This window comes from Micromesistius poutassou, assembly GCF_964030765.1.
Source record: "Micromesistius poutassou genome assembly, chromosome: 18".
NCBI lineage: Eukaryota > Metazoa > Chordata > Actinopteri > Gadiformes > Gadidae > Micromesistius > Micromesistius poutassou.
The window spans coordinates 1970972-1987922 of record NC_140288.1 but is presented as its reverse complement, the minus strand read 5'-3'; the positions used below and the strand labels follow the sequence as shown (position 1 = coordinate 1987922).

Below are 16951 nucleotides of genomic sequence, written 5' to 3'. Positions count from 1 at the left end.
AACAGAACAGGAACGGAACCTAGCCCCGGCCGACACAAAGTCCCTCTGCGGTGGTTATTTACACCCTCAATGTGAACTAAACGCTGTTTCGAGCATTTTAGTGAGCCTTGTTTACAATCACAACTGTTATGATTAATCGAATTCAAACCGACAGCGCGATGTAATAGAAAGCGATTTGCAAATCGCTTTTTTTTTGTTGGTGATTTGTTACTGTTACTGACAGGAAAGTAAATCAGTGAATCAGTAAGATTCATATTCATTTTCTTTTACAATTCAATAGTTAAATAAAGATGTTATAATATCAATTCAACTCAACACATAGGCCTGGCCTAAAGGAAAGAGCAGTTTATACGTTGACTGCTTCCAATGTTGTGTTGGTCACACTGTAGAATGATTTACTGCTTGTTCAGTGAATAATACAGAACTTAAGGAACTTTAAAAAGAAAAATCGCATGCTAAATCGCAATATTGGTCGAAATACCTGCCTACACCATTGCTTCTACACACTAGCCTGCCCCACGGGTTCATGTTTAAGTCAAAGTTCTTACAATGTTGAATTGCTATGGAAGTTAAAGGTTTACCATTTGCTTCTGTAAAGGCCAACCCAACAGAAACACTCGCTGAGGTAGGATCCATATCTCAAGTGAATTGAATTGAAACTATCTTTTCAGAGGAATTGATTTAGCGCACCAGTGTTTTTCTATTCAGCTGTGTCGGTGAGGTGAACTCCGTCCTCCCAATGAAAGATAATCACGATATCCAACATGACAAAGGAGGTGTTTATTGAAAAGGGAAATGCACGATTCCAAAGGATATCAAAGGGAGGAAGGGAGCACAATCGGTGGGGATTTGAAAGGGCTGAGAATAGCATGTTATGCTATTTCCTGACCCTTCAAATGCTGCAGCCAAAGCACCCAGGGTGTATTGGATAACAAATCACTGCATTGAAACTTAAATCTCTGCACTGATGTGTGCTCCAATGCCGTCACTGTGACTGGTGCTCCGATGTAGTGATTGGTGTTCCAATGTAGTGACTGGTATTCCAATGTAGTGACTGGTGTTCCAATGTAGTGACTGGTGTTCCAATGTAGTGATTGGTGTTCCAATGTAGTGATTGGTGTTTGAATGCAGTGATTGGTGTTCCAATGTACTGAATGGTGTTCCAATGTACTGAATGGTGTTCCAATGTAGGGATTGGTGTTCCAATGTACTGAATGGTGTTCCAACTCATCCAAAATGAAACCTTAATTCACCAAATGGTTTAATCCATCCTACCATCAGTGTATGGTAACATTTTCAACCCATTTACAGTGTAATAGACTGTGGGTAGGGTGTGTCCTTTTCAAGGCTGATGTTCCACCACATTACCCACCCTGATCGGTTTCTGACCCTTTTGCAAAACGCTCCTCGAGTGGTAATCATTTGGAAGATTCAGGGACAATGCAGCCAGCGCCCCAATGGAAACCGATGAGTTTATTATCTTGTGATTACAGAAATCAATGTGTGACAGCATCCCAATGTGTGTGTGTGTGTGTGTGTGTGTGTGTGTGTTTACACACAATGCATCCATCTATCTACGGACAAAACATACATTGTCAATGATATCCTCATCTAAATGTCCTCCAAGACGGTGTGGCTGATGAGCCTCTGAGTGGACTTATTACATGGACTGTCATGCACAGTCTAGACAGATAGCGTGGAAAAAAAGCACGTCAAGCAAAACCTATTGGAAGAGGTGTCACGGTGAGCAGTTAATACGCCAAATAACAATAAACATCTGGGAAAAAGGAAAAGGTGGCAAAGCAGAATGGCAATATCCAAAATTGTGAATATTTGGCAAGCGAGCGGAAAACCGCAATTTATTACACATAGTCAACGTAGTCAACACATAGTTAACATTCAAAGTTCAAAGTTCAAAGTATTAAAAAGGAAAAGCAGCCTCTGTGTATGGGATTGGGGGTGTTTGTGTGAGTGTGTCTGCATGTGTGTGTGTGTGTGTGTGTGTGTGTGTGTGTGTGTGTGTGTGTGTGTGTGTGTGTGCGCTTGCGTGAGTGTGTGTGTGTGTTCTTGGGGGGGTGGGGGACCTTTATGGAAGGAGCAGAGGGCCCAGGATGAAAATGTCAGTGACGTGGCTGCGACCATGTGACCAGCCAAAGACAATGTGACCACTGAATTCGATTGGGCGACGGCTTAGCTGGAGGGGGCCGCACGGATATGTGTGCGCGCGTGTGTGTTTGTGTCTGTGTGTTTGTGTGTGTGCCCTTGCACGTGTGTGCGTGTGTGTGTGTGTGTGTGTGTGTGTGTGTGTGTGTGTGTGTGTGCGTGTCAAGGGAGAGATGTGCCATCAACTGCCTAGTGCTGATCAGAGAAAATAAGAAAAGAGAAAGAGAGAGAGAGACGGGGGGGGGGGGGGGGAGGGGAGGAAGGATAAAGGACGGAAGGGAACAGGAAAGAGCCGTAGGAAGAAGAAGAGGAAGAGGAGAAATCAGCAATTAACTCATGAAAGGATACGTGTCATTCAACAACACAAGTGGCCCTGTTATTGACATCAGAGGGGAAGAAGCAGGACGCTCCGTTATTTCCGATCCCCCGGCGCACTTCAAAAGAGAGGGCGTTTATTACGACGCAGAGAAATGTGGACGAGTGTGACCAAACACATTGTCCCTCTCCTCCCTGGCTTGCAGAGCGCAATGGGGCGATTGCCCTAATGAGGAGGGACCAGGCCATTCTCCCCTGTGTGTGCTTTCTGTTGTTCTCTCTCTCTCTCTCTCTCTCTCTAGTCTGTTTCCTCGGTTATCTTCTCCCCTGTCCCTCTCCCCCTCTTCCCCTCTCCCCCCTGGTTTCTGGCTTGCTTCAGCGCAGAGCTCAGCGTTGAAAGGCTTTAAAGTGCGTCCACATAATAGCAATCCTCCATCCCCTTCCCGCTCGTCTCCCCTAAACCCCTCTTGGTTTCATACTCTCTCTCTCTCTCCCCCCCCCCCCCATCTCTCTCTCTCCCTCTCCCTCTCCCTCTCTCTCTCTCTCTCTCTCTCTCTCTCTCTCTCCACCCGTGCAATGCAGAGGACACACAATCACAGCTGTGACTGTCAGATAGTCTGCACAAACCACCACTCAAATAAACAAACAAAAGAGGCATGCGACACGCACGGGATACCAGCATGCGTGTCGTCAATTCAAACAAAACCACCGGAACGAATGAAGGCGAGGGGAAAGAGAGGGAAACGACAGAGAGGGGAAAAAAGATAGGACAGAGAGAAAGAGAGAGAGAGAAAGAAACAAGGAAACAAAGGAAGTAACTACAAATGATCATACAACAAATGTTGACTGATGCCAAAACAGAACATGACATTCCCAACTTGCGGCAGCAATATCAGGGCTGTCTCTTCTATTTCCTGTGCTTCTCCGCTCATAGTTCCATTCTACTTTGTCTTACACCAACAACAAAAAACAACTTCAGTGTGCCGACCCAACAGCAGAGTGACACAAACCAACTACCCATGCGTTTTCATTGAAGTGGTCCCAACCCGCATGCTACGCAAAAAAAAAAAAAAATCTTTGGCCCGAGGGAATGCCCGGCAAATGTCAATTACATAGTGGATGAATAAGCAACATTCAAAATAAAATATAAAATATTATATACTTTAAATAAGATGAAATCGATCGGCTGAAGCTCACCTGGTAAGTGGATACGGTCCCAGTTAGAAATCTCTCAACATAGATACAGGCACTCCCCACATCCCTGTAAAAGTGGACTACTTCCTCCGTCTAGCGAATGGTGCGAGTGTTTGTGTCTTGCTGCCGAGTGTGTGACTCTGGTTCTGGCAGCAAAGGGCTAGGCCGACTAAACTGTGCAACGAGAGAGAGAGAGAGAGAGAGAGAGAGAGAGAGAGAGAGCAAGCCAGAGAGTGAAGGGAGAGAGCGAAGGGAGAGAGTGAAGGGGACAGAGGGGGGGGAGAGAGAGAGAGAGTGAAGGCAAAGAGAGAGAGAGCAGGAGAGTGAGTGAGGGAAGGGGTAGAGAGTGGAGGAAAGAGAGAGAGCAAGGGGAAGAGGGAGCAAACGAGGGGGAGCGGGAGAGAAAGTGAAGCGAGAGAGAGACAGAAAGAGAGAGTGAGAGAGAGAGAGAATGCCCAAGAGGTTGATAAGGTACACTCCCAGGCAGCATAAACAAGCATGCAGGACAGAGAGAGACATTAAGCGAGAGGAAGAGGGAGGGAGCAAAGGAGCAAGGAGATAGAGATAGAGAGAGGCTGCACAAATAAAACATGGGAGGTGACTGTGTGCACACGCCTGTGTGTGTGTCTGTGTGAGTGTAATTGTGTGCATGTATGTGTGTCTGTGTGTGTCCGTGCGTGTGTGCAGTGAATGTTTGTCTTGCGAGTGTTTGTTTAAGAACACATGTCCCGCGAGCATTTTTACCTGCTTGTCTATGTGGTGATCCCCCCCCCCCCCCCCCCCTCCACACACACACACACACACACACACACACAAACACACACAAACACACACACCCACACACACACCTACACTCCCAGGTCCTTTGTCAAGACATTAAGACACATCTGCCAGGTCCCACTAGACAAACAAAGCCATTAGTAACCATCACACATACACAAACATACACACACACACTCACGCACATACAAACAAACACAAACACACATTAATCACAAACCATATCCACAGGCCCTAACTAAACTAAAAGGCTGCTCACATGTCCATCAGATACAATCAATTACAACTTAACACACACACACACACATACGTACATGCATACGTATGCATGTGTGCATTTCAATGGGTGTATGGTGTTTGTATGTGTGTGTGTGTGTGTGTGTGTGTATGTGTGTGTGTGTGTATGCGTGCGAGACCTCCCCAGAGGAATTTCTATGCTTGCCGTCAGAGAGGACAACTTGAGCATTGTTAAAGAGCAGCTCCAACAACAAGCCATTGATCGGGAGCCACAGAGTTCCTGAATGCATTACATTCATGACAGTAATCAACGCAAACCGTAGCACTGAGCCATTAGGCAGAAATCATGTCTGTGTCCCTCGTACAAATATTTATATCTATCTATTGATCCCTCTATCTATCTAGGGATATCTATCAAACCCTCTATCTACCTTTCTATCCCTCTATCAATCCATATATCTATCTATCTATCTTTCTATCCCTCTATCCATCTATCTATCTTTCAATCCCTCTATCTATCAATCCCTCTGTATAAAGGGATCGATATATATAAAGATATACTGTATATATATACCTCTATCTATCTATCAATCTATATATATATTTGTATGTATATATATACTATGTCTGTGTCTGGCTATTTAACTAAAACTATCTAACAGTCTGACTTTCTGTCTATGACAGACTACGTGCCTGTCTATCTGACTCACTCTATAGCTGCCTGTCTGTCTATTTGTCTGACTGAGTGGCTTGTCTTGGCTGCACATCCTGTATTTGACATTGAGGGTTAGCGAACACATACACATACACAAACAGACACAAACAGACACACACACACACACACACACACACACACACACACACACACACACACACACACACAAACATAAACCCACACATGGATACACCCAAACACAAAATGCATAACAACATGCATGCGCAATAAAACACATTGGACATGTTCAGAAAATGTTCAGGAAAAAGGGCAGAGTGAATCAATTTAAGTCTAAAAATACCGGCAATCTAGCTCAAGGCACAGAGAATCCCCGCAAACAGCCAGTGTAACTTTTAACGGTAGCTCCATAACATGACGTCAGGCACTAACTGTCTAGCCTAGCGTGGTATAAATGGCATGCACATTACCTTAAACATGGGCATCTGGAGACGCAGGTGTTGGTGTCAATGTCTTTACAAGAACAACGCCTTTATTAGCGTGACATCCCCGGAGCCCCAAGAGAGCACAGTAAACACACACAGTCACACACACACAGAGAGATGCACCTTCATGCGGAAGAGGTTGACGCTAATGACAGTATAGCAACAAAACAACAACAAAAAGTCCTATGTCGTGTTTGTTTCTCCTCTATCATTCCTTTCTCCCCCACTCCTCTCGTTCTGCTCTGCCCTGTTTCACCGCAGTCCCAGCTCCGCCACGCATGGATGAGGTGTGTGTGTGTGTGTGTGTGTGTGTGTGTGTGTGTGTCAATGTGAAACAGTGAGACAGTGAGAGAGAGAGAGAGAGAGAGAGAGAGAGAGAGAGAGAGAGAGAGAGAGAGGTAACGGGAGAAAAAGGGGAGAAGAAGAGGATGGAATGGAAGTGAGTGAGAGAGGGAGAAAGAGAGGGCGGGAAAAAGACAGGGATAGAGAAAGAGAGACGGTGAGAGAGGGAGAGAGAGACAGAGACAGTGTGGGGGGGGGGGGGGGGAGATAGAGGTAGAAAAAGACAGGAAGAGGAGGAAGAGGGAGTGAAAGCGAGGGAGAGAAGAGAGTGAGAGAGAGAGGTGCGGGAAAAAAGGAGAGGACAAAAAAAGAGGACAGGACAGACGTCCAGACAGAAGGTTAAAGGGAATACGGAAGGATAGAAAAAAAACAGAAAGGAGACCGAGTCCCCACAGAGCAAATCAGTGTCCCTCCAGCCCCCCCCCCTCTATCTCTCTCTCCCTCTACTTCCTTCTCCGAGCTATTTTTAGCAGCAGCTACAATGTGAATCAAAGCAGTGAATCAAGACCTATCAAAGAGGAGCCCGGAACCAGGCAGCCATATTGTTCACACCTCATAAAACACACAAACACACCCGACTCACGCACACACACACACACACACACACCTTCACACGCCCCGTCCCCTAAGTGTCCATCATCTGACGGCGGAACCCGGCTCACTTCCTCCTACAAACCTTTTTAATCGTTCGCTGAGTTCTCTAATCGTACCGTAAACTGGATCTATCTTTTAAACAATTACTGTCTACTTTTAGAGCAGTGGTTTACATTGGTTTTTACTAGGTGGTGCACGATAATTATCGTGCCGACAACAGAAATTATTACGTCATTCCGATAAGTCCGATATCATGACGAATAGCCCCGATAACATAGCCTATAAAATTTCAGTGCCCCGCTCCCACTATGACTAACGCTAAATTAAAGGTCTTATCGTAACCCTAAAAGTACACATCATACAATCAATTACAATACATGAGTTCATAACTGCATGCGGATATAGAAAATGTTTTTTATTATTATTATGTTACACCTTTCCTGCTGTCGGCTCCCAGGCCGTAGTCGAGGAGCACAGCGTTGATGTTCTCTCGGGGGTACCACCCTTCACTTTGACCGGCAGTGGGTCTGCTTATAGGTCGGAATATGGTCGGAATGAAGCGGCCGCCGATGATTGACAGGCTGGGTACTTTATTCTTAGTTTCACTAACGTTACAATACACGTTTGCACAGACACAACCGGACTCGTTCGTTACTTCACTAAACTGACACACGCTACCGCTCGTCCATTCACTCACACACTTACTATTTACTACCATTTAGCGTAGGCTTGGTAAAGGTCATATAGGAGCAGGTAGGGCTGAGGGCAGTTGGCTCAAGGATGCCTAAAGGAAGACTGCGGACATTGGGCATCGAACCCAGTACCTTTTTGCATACTATTCTGCCCCTAGCCTGCTCTTATACTAACACATTGGGGTCGATTCGTGCTATGTTTGCTAATTCAATAGTGACGTCCTACACCCATAATAAACCTCCAGTATTAATGTTAGGAACCGGTTTCTGGCATAACTGTCAAAGTGTAGTGTACCCAGTTAAACAACAAACACTGCTTCAATGTGGTGCAGCCCTGGAGAGACTAAATGGACAAACCGTTTAATGATTATAATTAACAACATCATTAAAGTGGAACGTATGAGGCAGAATTTGATGTGAAATTGGACTGTGTGTTACCTAAAGTGATGTAGTGGAGTTGTTATATTGTATAACAATGAAGAGGGCAACCCAGTTCTATAAAAGTAAGCAAGGAGTAATTAATATTTAAGCGGAAAGGCCTAATAACTCCAAAGCAGTGTGTGCGTGTTTAAGTGAGCGTGTGCATGTGTGTGCTCGTGCATGTACGAGTGTATGTCATGTGTGTGTGTGTGTGTGTGTGCATCCATGTGTGCATGAGTATTTGTTTGTGTATGTGATGTTTTGGAGTGTGTGTGTGTGTGTGTGTGTGTGTGTGCATGCTCGTGCGTGTGCGTTTGTACGTGAGTGTGTATGTGGCTGTGCGTGCTTGTGCGTGTTCGTGTGTGCGTGTGTGCAGGTGTGTGTGTGTGGGGTCGTGCATGTACGTGTGTGTGTGTGTGTGTGTGTGTGTGTGTGTGTGTGTGTGTGTGTGCATGCTCGGACATAGAGGAAGATAGAAAGAACTAGTGCGGTGATAAGGGTGGACGCGGGGGAACCGGAGACAGGAGGCAGGGAGCCTTGGGGGCTTAAACAGGTGACATGCCCACAGATTAAAGAGCTGGGGGACGGACGTGGAGAGGTGGAGGTGGGCCGTGTCCGACAAGCAGACGGCCCGTCAACGAATGAGAAAGGACAAGTGCCAAGATAACGTGCGTCCCACGTCAAACCCAGAGGTCTAAAGGAAATGAAATAGGGGGGGGGTGAGAGAGGCAGAGGGTAGTGAAGACGGGACGGACACGGGTATGAGAGATGGGGAGAAAGAATGAAAGATCATCCTGGATTCATTTCAGACTCATAGACTCATAATAGGTTTGGAACAGTCGTTTGGGATCAGCGTCGGTTAGTAGTTGCCGAGTACATACCAACGGGCTGACGATAGACATCCCCGATTATGATTGTATGTGTGTTTTCAAAATGGCTCCATTTATCTCATGGATGGGAATAACTACATAAACACAATCCAGCTACTTCAATATACACATTTATTTTAGAATGACTTGGCCACACTATTGTGTTACGTATGTGGAATACTGTGTCAGTGGTAGCCCATTGTAATGTAAGGCCACTTAACCTCTCACTATTGTGTATGCAGAAAGGAAGTGACCAGAGAAGAAGCCATATTCAGCGGCTTGTGGCGTTGGCTCTTTGCCAGTCAGAGCTCAACCTGAATGTCACAGCCGGTAGAACACTGCTGACATAGCCTGTGTGTGTGTGTGTGTGTGTGTATGTGTGTGTATACAGATGCGTGCCTATGTGCGTGCGTGCGTGTGTGTGTGTGCGTGCATGTGCAGATTTGTGTGTGTGCTTGTGTGTCTGTGCACGGGTGAGAGTGTGTTTGTGTCGGTGTGAGAGATTGACACACACACACGCGCACACACACACACACACACACACACACACACACACACACACACACACACACACACACACACACACACACACACACACACACACACACACACACACACAAACACTGGCACACACACGCATGCACACACACACACACACAGACACACACACAAATGGGGTTTGTAATCAGAGACAATGCAGAGCGAAGCAGCTAATGTTTGTGTCTTAGACAAACATTAGCTGCATAGATGCAAAATGAGAATGCAAACTACAGACTTTTGGCTTCAAATATCCATTTAAGACCCTCATCAATTATTCAAACGTAAGCCACACTAAAGCCTTACCATGCAATTACAATGAGTAAAAAGGACTTGATCGGAATACCTGTTCATTTATGTCGACACATCACACCATAAATCGGATACCACACAATTAAAAAACTTGAATTTGCGGTCAGGTGTGTTACTGTAGAGTTGAATGGTTTGCTGATTCTTTGGCATAGTTTTGGCCTGGCTATTCCAATGATCACAAATACAACAACAACCGACAGCTGACTTGGAGGAATCTGATTCAAACTGGTTCAAACTGGTTCAAACTGGTTCACTCCACTTTTGAGATTGGGACTATTGGGTCAGACCACAGTGTGCGATATGAAGCGCTAAATTCAGGTCACATTGTCATGCCTAATAACAAAATATTATCAGGCTGAAGATTAAGCTTCTTGACATTCAAACCTGGGAGAGGACCCAACAGCTTTTCAGACCCACAGCTGTTGCAACACTGTCAAATTATTGGTCCCAGCCCCAACACTGCACCAGCACCTCATTTGGCTCCATTCAATCCCCTTCTCCCCTCTTCCATTCCATTATTTAATATTCCATTCCCCTGAACTCCATCACAATCTCCTCATTTAGTAATTTAGCAGACACTTAGCCGTTTCATTCTATTCTAATACAAGATAGGCCTACTCAGTTACTGAGTTAAAGCCTAAGCACACATTGAACTTGAGTTGAGAAACAGCCGGCTGACACTGCCACTAACGTGTGGGTGCACTAACACAGCAGAGGCTTATTTCTGGCTACAAAAGGAAACATGTTCAAAACATAACAAAAGAAACCAATGTACATTTCCCCCAAATGTAAATTCTTCATCAAACAATGAGGCAGGAAATGTTGACACCATTGTGTGTGTGGGTGTGATTGTATGTGTGTATGTGTGCAGGTGTGTGTTTTGTATTGTATGAACCTACAATTGGATGAACAATAAATCACAATACACACAATGTGCACGGCAATAACAACGCCGACTTTGGGACCACGCAGTGCTGTGTTGTGCGTTGAAAGTCTACACACAAATGAGCCTCCTGCTTCCCTCTCCCTCTCCCCACAATGGCGTCTTGCGATGCTCCACACACTGGCAGTGTCAGACTTAGTCTCTGTGTGTGCTCACCAATGGATTAGGGGATTACAGACCCACTGTGTGTCTGTGAATGGCAGTAGCAGAAAGCTGCCCTCGGAAACTCACCGTGTACAGTTCTGACTCATTTCCTAATTCCATTTATGACCAAGGTATTTTGTCCGTTCCCCGTTTGCTATTTGTGTTCACTTTCACGAGGATGACACAGTACATCGTTATGACCTCACGTTTATTATCACCGATCCAACTATTGATCACCTGCACCGCGGTGATGGAGTAAGGGAGGAGTGCCCTTTCACGCGCAATATAATAATCAATCAATACATGGGGAGTGTTTTATTGGCTATGTTTATTAGGGGTATCTATAATTCTGGCTGCACCGCAGTCATCTGAGGCGTGGCGAAACGATCACTCAAAGAGTTGTGTCAATGAATGAATGAATGAATGAAAGGCCGTCCCATACTGTAAGAATTAGAGCTCCTTGGATTGAAGATCGCTAACTGAAATTAATCCTCAACCCTTGCCCCGGGCATTGTGGAAATGGCCCCCGCGTGTGACGAAAAACATATACAATATTCATTACATAATAAATCCCTTTCGCATAATTAAAGATGTTTTTGAAAGGATGATGATAACGCCGACGACCACGAATATTAACTCGGTGCCTCTGAGGTATTCATTATTCCCCCGAAAAAAAACGCAATCAAAAGTGAACCAATTCATCGGGCAACATTCCCGTGATTAAGTGTCTGTTTCGCATGCCTTGAGGACAATGGTGATTCTATTACGGCGGAGCCCGAGTTAATAGCCTTCTATGAACAAATAGCAGCCACGTCAAGCCCCACTGTTCTCCGTTGTTGGGACTCTTGCGTACGAGGATACATGCATTGTGGCTAAATAATAGCAATGAGACAAGAGAGTGAGTGAGTGAGTGAGTGAACGAGTGAGTGTGTGAGAGAGTGAGTGAGTAGGAGATGGATGGATGGAGGTGAAAAGAGAGAGGGAGACAGAGAGAGAGAGAGAGACAAAGGGCTGTGTGTTATCAACCTAATGTATGTCCTCATATGAGCCATCCATCAATTAGGAGAGGATATGGTGGTGACGCAAGCAAGACACACATACACACACATGACGCACCCACGCACGCACACACACACGCATACACACATGCACACACAGCCCCCAGCAAAAACATACACACACACACACACACACACACACACACACACACACACACACACACACACGCATGCACAAACACTCACAAACATACATACACACACACCTACACACAGCCCCCTACAAGCACACACACACACACACACACACAAGTTCAAATATTGAACATGGTGCAAATATATTCAGATATCGATCTACTTTTCATTTGCACTGCTGGACAAAAAATGGCTCATATTGAATCGGCCCTTCGGCAAATACACAAACATTCTGGCACAGTGGCTCACTCTAACCCTCTCTCATGTCCTGCAGGAATAAACCCGAGGAGCATTAAAACCACACACAGACTGTGAATGTATCACACACAAACACCAAATTCATTTCCTAATCACCTTTCACCTCAACACAAAAAGTGCCGATTCCTTGCAGAGCCCGAAGAAACAAAACAGACCCGACCCGAGCCAGTGCACGTTCTGTCTGAGCCCGGCAGTGACCTGTCCCATTGGCTGCATTCATGGTTTAAAAAAAAACCACAATATTTCGTAGTAAGTCGGCTGTTTAGAATCAAACTAATTCAGGGTTTGTTGGAAAGACAAAAAAAATCTGTCGTGAATGTCGTTGCAAAATCCTACTGAACAGCATATCCCCCTCTGGCAAAGTGCTTTCAACATTAGCAGCAGTGTGTCGATGTGTTCTCCCTGGGTCGATGTGTTCCTCTAAATACAGAGTCCAAAAAAACCAACCTCGGAAACTGAAAACGCCTCCACCACAACACCTAATTACAAAGGCAACCGGGCTGCCCCCGGAGAGCACTTAGCGCTCGGGATTTTCCTCAGGTAGCGTTTTGGAAAAACATCACAGAGAAACAAAAGCGGCACGCTCCACATTGTCGCATCGCTGTCCCCCCCCCCCCCCCCCCCCCCGGACGCCGGCGGAAGGGACGGGTATTGTTGACGTCCTACGGGTCCCCGTGCCGTGCTCCTAGCGAGCACCCAGGGGAAACGGCGTCAGGGCGGGGAAGCCTCAGAGAACCACAAGGGTTGTTTTTGGTTATGGCTGCGTGCAAAGTAACCCGCATGCAACCGGCGTGCAAGGAGGTGGACTGTTGATGCAGGGGTATTGGACGGTGTATTGTGTCTGGTTTTTCAGACCAGGCCTATATCTGGACCTAGTCTTGCACCACACCTGTGAGTCTAGTTTTAGATCAGGTGTGTATACTGATTCTAGTTGTATGCAATAATATGTAACAACTTGAGATACTTTAAAATTCGAGCTGTGTTTCTTCAAATTGCCTATCCTAGCTGTAAATTCTAACAATCTAGATTTAAACATGTATTTAACTTTTTCGTTTAAAGCAAATGTGAATATCTAGTTTTAAACCGAACATATAAATCTAGTTTTAAACCAAATGAATACCTAAGTTTCAAAACAAACATGGAGCATTTATCTTGAAAACGTATCGCAAAAAGGTGTGTAGAGTGTGCAAGAAGGTGCGTATGAAACAAGCACATCCAACACTCACACCGTACACCTCCCCATAACAGCGGCAGTTCCTCAAGTGGGCGTGGCCTAGCACACAGGGTGTGGCCGCAAGCGGGGGGGAAAAAAAAAATCTACAAAAAAAAGCCAATCGCTGCTCACGGAGAGTCAACCCCCCCGGAGTGGGGAGGCAAGGGGGAGCACTGTATAGGGCAGCTTTCACCTACCTGCTCAAAGTGCTTGGTGGTGGCGGGCTCCCGTCTCTGGAGCTGGATCTGCGTGTCGATGTTGTCCTTCAGGCACTGGCACACGCGGCGCTTCTGGTCCACCGAGTAGGCTTCCAGGCTGAGCAGGCAGTCACACTTCTACCCAGGGTGAGGCATGAGAGAGAGAGAGAGAGACAGAGAGAGAGAGAGAGAGAGAGAGAGAGAGAGAGAGAGAGAGAGAGAGGCAGAGACCAGGGGATGGACAGTGGGTTGATTAGTTATCTTCTGTCACGCTCAAGACTGTTGAAGTGCTGTTGGGGGCAGGGTATTGGGAGTGGGCGAGAAGTGAGGGAAGTTTGGAATGCACTGCGACGATTTTATGGAGACGCAAACAGTTAGCAAGAGGCAAGAGATTGGGCTCGGTGGCTTACGCTGTTTTGTATGTGTGTGTGTGTGTGTGTGTGTGTATGTGTGTGTGTGTTTGCCAGAGGGAGAGACAGATAGAGTGGGGGGGGGGGGTGAGGCAGAGAGACAGAGAAACAGCATGAGAAAAAGAGAAACAGAGGGAGGGAGAGGGAAAGGAGAGAGATAGTGAGAGAGAGAACAAGACGTGAATGAGAGAAGAGAGTTGCACAGTAGGCAGGTGTGGAGTGACACAGGTGCAGCACAGGTGCAGCGCTCGGACATGGCAGACATTTTTGTAGTTCTTGTCGGAATAGAGGACTTAGGGATCATTATTCTGTACCATTATATCGATTGTAGTAAACTCAAACACCTAAAGCACTGTCTATTCACAGAGGTATTAGGGAAATGTAGAGCAAGACAAGGAGGGATTTTGTGGATTCTTTTAATTGATTACTGAACAACCTGTAAAAGTGGTTTGACACTTTTCCTGTACCGACATTGAGCCAAGATGAAGAAATTAATATCTGTATCAATTGAATCCATTTTTTAATAAATAATTTCAATTGTAAAAAAAAAAAAGTATGAAACTAAAAAAGAAAACATATGTTGTTTTTATGTTTTTTTCATCCACCTCAACATCTAAGGAGTAAAGGCAGATTTAATATGAAAGGATTATAACAAATAAATCATAACAATATGTTGGGTTTCTTTTTTTGGGAAGCAATGATTGTCATCAAGGAACAGATGCACACATGAAGGCCTTGTCCTCAAAGCACCCTTTAGTTTTTAACCAAATCCCTCCACCTTCAGAATTAGACTCAACATTCTCCATCCATCAATATATATATATATACTCACAAAAATACATATATTTATAAAACGGGTGGCTTAAATCAAGCAATCTGATTGGTTCCCAACTGTTGTATATTGAGCGTATACACACAGCTATGATGCCCATTCAGTTTACAGAGTTCAGTATCACTGAACTCGGTACGGCAACCGTGTACGGCAAACGCCGTACACTTTGCAGGCAGCCAGGAGGGACTACTTTTTTGTATTCGTTCAAAAAAATGCTTTTCCGACTTTCTAGCTTTTCAAAATTGAGGGTGTCTATGACTTTCATTTCGCCATACTTACGTAACCATTTTATAAAAGCAATAGATCACTTCAGTCAGTGAAATGTTCTCATTATACCACAGTTAAGGGGGTCAACGCCCCTTAACTGTGGTATAATGAGGATATACCACAGCCTGTCATGATCTATTGCTTAAATATATATATATATATTGTACATATAGTAAAAAAAATTGGGTTAAGAACATATGCACATTTGCGTTCCTGACATTTTCAGCATTGGTTAAGCTATAAACAGAAAAGCTTTTTTAATCCATTTAGTTCAAGTCTTCCGGGATGGCTTTGTTTTTTGTCCACCGAGCTAGCTTTCTCTCAAGTTATTTTTCTCTCGCCATTGACTACCGTTTACATTTTTCCCAAACAAGGTCCGTTGGGGGCAGCGCCGGGGGCTGGACCAAGGCTCTCTATAACAAAGACACAATCTGTGATATGAACACGAGCGTGTGTGTGGGACAAAGTTCAGTTTATGCAGAGGGCATGCATTTGACACCACTATATGTGAGACACTCACAGCATATTGGGGTAAAGAAGAGATACATAAATTGGACTAAACATGTGTCTGTGTCTCTTCTAAACAGGAAAATAAATGGATTTTGTTGTTGGTACTAAACAGACTTTTGGATGGTTTTCAGCCAGCGGAGGAGATGGTCCAATGTGTCCCATAATAAGATTTATGGGATGAGCAGAGGAGATTCGATAGCAATGCACTCTCATATCCATCATGTTGAATTAACAGAATAGTTTGTAAATGAAGAGTGGGTCTTGGAGTCATCACACACACACACACACACACACACACACACACACACACACACACACACACACACACACACACACACACACACACACACACACACACACATATATTCAAAGACAGCAGTGAATGATCACCCTCAGTATCTTATTATTAAAAAACAAATGAATAACTAATATGTTTTCTTATCAATGTGGAAGGTGGTGCAAAGACATAGATAAATGCTCAGTAAATGAAATGATAATTATTATTATTATTACTTTTCAAGCATTAGTCATAGTGGTTTTAGTACTTAGATTTAGTAGTGGTGGTGGTGTTGGAAGAAGCTGTAGTAGTAGTAGAAGTAGTTGGAGTAAAAGCAGTAGTGGTAGTAGTAGTATTAGTAGTGGAAGAAGTAGTAATAGTAGTAGTAAAAGCAGAAGTAGTAGATGTAGTAGTAGTAGTAGTCAAATCAGTAGTAAAAGCAGTAGTGGTAATAAATCTATCTGCCATTTGAATTGTAGCCCGGTGCTGAGGAGAGAAATAAAGCCATGAGATTAACTGTGGTTTAAACATTGCCTACTCACCTAGTAAAAACAGAAATAGCCCACAACGCTTGACAGCTTTACAATGAGTTATTTTAAAGCTACCATATGGGACGGTGCTAACATGGGGTCAATCGTGGTGTATTATTATTGGCTGGTAGATAATGAATTGGAGATAGAAATCACCTTTTACTCACAGATGAAATAAAAATAAACTGCGACCAGCTGGGCTCTGTAAGCCGTACTAATAAGAAATGGGACCGCAACAGGCAATATGTGGCGTGGCAGATATACTATCTTACATTCCTCATCTGGCAAAGGAAGTGGGTTTGTTTATGTAATCTGGGTGTACAAATATGTCACACAGCGACGATGGGGGGGGTGTGACCATATTACATCGTACATCGTACGTCTCTGCATTACAACTCATGTAGGAACTGATGATCCTACATGTCTGCCTTATGTGTAGGAAAAGGGCAGGAGAGTGTTGTTGCGTAGGGATCCAACTACTAACCGGAAGGTACCAGGGCTGTGCCAAATCCACATTAATTGGATACCGAATTTCCACAGTTGCCATTGCTTTACGCAAGGCAT

The 16951-nt window shown here is 44.7% G+C and overlaps 1 protein-coding gene across 1 annotated transcript in view; it reads right to left on the bottom strand.

Annotated features, from left to right (window-relative positions):
• LOC311363279 (regulator of G-protein signaling 3-like) overlaps positions 1-16951 on the bottom strand; it is a gene marked incomplete at both ends in the record, with an annotated part of 96791 nt that overhangs the window by 26125 nt on the left and 53715 nt on the right. The window contains one exon of the mRNA XM_084483243.1: positions 13562-13699. Within this exon, the coding sequence (XP_084339369.1) occupies positions 13562-13699 (138 nt within the window). The remainder of the gene's footprint in view (positions 1-13561; positions 13700-16951) is intronic.